This window comes from Mus musculus, chromosome 7, assembly GCF_000001635.26.
Source record: "Mus musculus strain C57BL/6J chromosome 7, GRCm38.p6 C57BL/6J".
In the NCBI taxonomy this organism is placed as follows: Eukaryota; Metazoa; Chordata; class Mammalia; order Rodentia; family Muridae; genus Mus; species Mus musculus.
The window spans coordinates 103,580,504-103,585,202 of NC_000073.6; the positions used below are offsets into that span (position 1 = coordinate 103,580,504).

Sequence of the window (4,699 nt, forward strand, 5' to 3'; positions counted from 1 at the left end):
TTTCTCTCATGTTCAGAGTCTACTTCCTTATCTCCTTCTTCTGGGAATACTTCCAGAGAAGGGAGAGGAGATACAGTGACTGCTTCTGATAGTTACTTTTTAATAAGAAAAAACAGTTGTAGGGACTGCATCGGGACAGAAAAGACAGTTGTAGGGACCGCATCGGGACACTCATTAGCTAGTTTATCATTTAAATCTCTACCTACCTTTCACCATTTTTTTTTCAACGTATCTCTGCTTCATCTATAATAAACCATGGACATACCTGGTCTATGAAAATAAAAAAGTCTATCTAATCTTGTTTGTTAACTCGTACTCTTCTTTCTCTGAGAGCTATCTTTAAACCTTTGATGAAGGTTGCCTCTTTAGATAGCTTATGTCCCATAACCTGAAGTGGAGATGACTCAACTCACCAAGGACTTCTCGCTCTTCCGTGAGCAGCGGAAGGTGTCCTTCACTACTTCTGAATTCTTGGGGTCGCGACGAACTTCTCTGGAACCTCCACTGATTAGGAATTATGATCTGGACCTCGCCCTCACGTCGGGCGCCACTTATCCCGTCCCGCGGGATTCAGTTATTCGTGGGTGCGAGGGGGACCGCAAACCTGGAAGGAAATGGGGATAAGAGAAAGAAAAGTAGGAAGACCAAGTAGATTGAACCTATCAAGGTCTCGTTTATTAGGCTGAGGTGTCTTCTTTTTAAAGCATACATCACGGGGAATATGGGAGGGGTCGAGGGAGAATTATACAAAGAACAAAGAAGTGGGCATCTGCTGACATGGGGGCCGAAGTCAGGCGCCAGGCAGCGGGCACTCTGGATCTTATCTCTGGAACATCGATCCTCCTTGACAGCCTTGGGGGTCAGGCTGGGCTCAGGCGTGACTTATGTCCTTGGATGGCATGGGAACTCAGGAAGAGATAGGGAAGAGGGGACTATAATTCAGCTTTTACAGCCTCAGGTGCCAAGAAAGGAATAGGGAGGAAAAGGGGTGATAACCAGCTCTTAGTACAAGGCCATTTGGCCTGTTAGGGAGATTGTGAAGGGCTCACTTTCTCACGGGATGGTCTCTAACAGTTTTCCTCAACAAAAAAATTCTTATGCTATATGCTGAAAACATACTCATAGCTATCACTGAGTGTAAAGTTGAATTGATGAAGCAAAATGTAAATTCTGTTGTTATGTAAATGAAAAAAGAACGAAAACAATCACATCATCCATGTAAAACTTTACTTTGATAAAATAAAGCATTATTTGCATATATACATTGTGTACGAATATGAACATATATGTGTATGTATATACATACATGTATATTTTCTTTCTTCTAGGTTTAATAAATCATTCTTAGCATCAGTGTTTACCCCAAATTCCATAAATTCTGCTTTGTGAAGTTCAATGTTTACAATCTAAGTGTCCATTAATATGTCTAATTTTGATTAGCCCTCAATGTGCTAGATGGATTGAATCATTTGCAATGAAATCTTCCTTATCTGAACATTTTATTTTATGTTCTTGTAATTCCCATGGACAGGTTTTCTTTTGAGTTAAATGCATCTCTGATAAACAGACATAATGATATTAATTTCATGAATGTTTACTCCTTTATAGACCTATTGTCTACTATGTTAATCACACATTGAAATTCTTTAAACATTTCTATTCTGGCCTGTTTTGAGAGATGGTTCTTTGTCCATGCTTTAAGTCATCAGAAAGAATGAAATCTAATTGAATGTATTTATGATCTTTTTATTAGATATTTTCTTCATTTACATTTCAAATGCTATCCCCAAAGCCCCCTATACCCTCTCCCGGCCCTGCTCCCCAACCCACCCATTCCTGCTTCTTGGCCCTGGCATTCCCCTGTACTGGGGCATATGATCTTAGCAATACCAAGGGCCTCTCCTCCCATTGATGGCTGACTAGGCCATCCTCTGCTACATATGCAACTAGAGACACAGCCCTGGGGAGGGGCGCTACTGGTTAGTTCATATTGTTGTTCCTCCTATAGGGTTGCAGACCCCTTTAGCTCCTTGGGTACTTTCTCTAGCTCCTTCATTAGGGGCCCTGTGTTCCATCCAGTGGATGACTGTGAGCATCCACTTCTGTATTTGCGGACATAGTACTACCAGAAGATCCAACAATTCCTCTCCTGGGCATATACCCAGAAGATGTTCCAATTGGTAATAATGACACAAAGCTATTTATAATAGCCAGAAGCTGGAAAGAACCCAGATGTCCATCAAAATAGGAATAGATACAGAATATGTGGTACATTTACACAATGGAGTACTACTCAGCAATTAGAAACAATGAATTCATGAAATTCATAGGCAAATGGATGCACCTGGAGGATATCATCCTGAGTGAGGTAACCCAATCACAAAAGAACACACATGGTATGCACTCACTCACTGATAATCAGATATTAGCCCAGAAACATAGAATATCCAAAATACAATGTATCTATGATCTTTATCTGATTATCTTTAACAAATACTAGAGTGAATTTAAGGTTTTCATCTTGTTTCTTTGATTTGTTAACAATTCATTAATGTCTTCATTTTCTATAGTACTTCCCCAGCATCATTGAAATTTGTTCATAAAATGAATAAAGTAAAAAAGAAACCTCAAATAGAAACAGAAACTTGAAGACATATGTCATATGTATGAATAGAAGTCAAGGTAGGTCAGAATAGAGTAAGGAAAAGAATGTCTTTGTGTGAAAGATAAAGAGTATGTATGCTGACATCTAATCATGTCATGATCATGAGGCATAAGCACTCATTAGGTCAGTGGTGGTTCTTTGGTGAACCAGAACCATGATTCACAATCTGCAGATAGCCAAAAGCAGCAGTGAATGGGGTCCAATTGCAGTTGTAATCTTACCTAAAATACTAACAGAGTTCTGTGTAATTTATTGTAACTTGGTGCATACAATGATGAACTCTTTAGATCAAAATATAGTCCAGAGAAAACAAAATGTTAGCTGTCTGGTTAGCTGGAACATTGTTAACTGCACTAATATCAAAACAAAAAAACAAGAAATCCAGTATCAAAACACAAAACTGATATAGCATCCTTCAAAACAGGAAACACCTATATTTATATCCTTGATTTGTCAAATAAATTACTCAAATGAGGCAAAGGGCTCTTTAAACTATACCTTTATATTAAAATAGTCTATAGGTAATGGTTAACATTGAGTCAATAGCTATGGTTTCTCAAAAACAGTAGATTTCTAACAACTACATCTCCAAACCTTGAAGAAGAGGCCTGTGTTGGAACATCAGAACTTAATAGGGGAGGTGAATGGTCATAGACACACACTCCAGAGCATCTGAGGTCTGAAGCAAAAGAAATGTATATAAGACATGTAATGAAGAGTATAGTCTTAATCTTAGCCAACTGCAAGTATTCACATTGATTCTAATCAAATAATCATATTTTTTTCTTCTTGTTTTTGTTTTTGTGTTCTTGTGGTTTTGCTTTGGCAGGTCCAGAACTAGTAGGCAAAATAAGCATGGCAACATCTTCAACCACTTTAAATTACACCAATGTCAGAGACATCTGGTATACCATGATTGGGATCCCAGGACTAGAATATGCACACATATGGATCTCCATCCCCATCTGTTCAATGTACATAGTGGCCATTGCAGGCAATGCACTGCTATTATTCCTGATCATCACTGAACGCAGCCTTCATGAACCCATGTACCTTTTCCTGTCTATGTTGGCACTCGCTGATATCTTTCTGTCTACAGTCACAACACCAAAAATGTTAGCAATCTTCTGGTTTAGAGCTGGAGGCATTTCTTTTGCTAGCTGTGTATCTCAGATGTTCTTCCTCCACTTCATATTTGTGGCAGAGTCTGCCATACTGCTAGCTATGGCATTTGACCGTTATGTGGCCATCTGTTATCCACTAAGATACACCACCATTCTAACCACATCTGTCATCATCAAAATGGGCATTGCAGCTGTGATTAGAAGCTTCTTCATCTGCTTCCCCCTGATCTTTCTTGTCTATAGGCTCACCTATTGTGGGAAGAGCACCATTCGTCACTCATACTGTGAACACATGGGCATTGCCAGGTTGGCCTGTGACAGCATCAAGGTCAATATTTACTATGGTGTGATAGTGGCTCTGTTTTCCACATGCCTAGATGCAGTGCTGATCATTGTCTCATATGCCCTTATCCTTTGTGCTGTGTTTAGAATTCCTTCTCGAGATGCCCGACTCAAGGCTCTAGGTACTTGTGGTTCCCATGTCTGTGTTATTCTTCTGTTCTATACACCAGCATTCTTTTCTTTCTTTGCTCATCGTTTTGGGGGTCACAGTATACCATTGCATGTGCACATTCTTCTTGCCAATCTGTATGTGGTAGTACCACCCTCTGTCAACCCCATCATTTATGGAGTGAAGACTAAACAAATTCAGGAGAGGGTTATCCAAGTCTTTTCTTTGGGCAAGTAATTTTGTTCATCTAATCTAAACAGATTGATTCTCTTCTTTATATTTTCCCCATACATTATACAACTCAAGAGTATCTGAATTTACAATGTAAATGTTAAAGCAAGTCATTATTTCTGAGGGCAATTATAGCAATTTTGAGCAAAGAAAAAAGGAATGAATCATACTCAGCAAATATTTTGTTTAGAACATGGACACATTGCTTTATGTACTACTTTCATCTTT

The 4,699-nt window shown here is 39.0% G+C and overlaps 1 protein-coding gene across 1 annotated transcript; it reads left to right on the forward strand.

The window, feature by feature from the left end:
- The first annotated feature begins 3,520 nt into the window (after nucleotides 1-3,520).
- Olfr617 (olfactory receptor 617) lies at nucleotides 3,521-4,477 on the forward strand. Its single transcript, NM_146841.2, has one exon. The coding sequence runs from the start codon at nucleotides 3,521-3,523 to the stop codon at nucleotides 4,475-4,477; it is 957 nt and encodes a 318-aa protein (NP_667052.1).
- The last annotated feature ends 222 nt before the right edge of the window (nucleotides 4,478-4,699 follow it).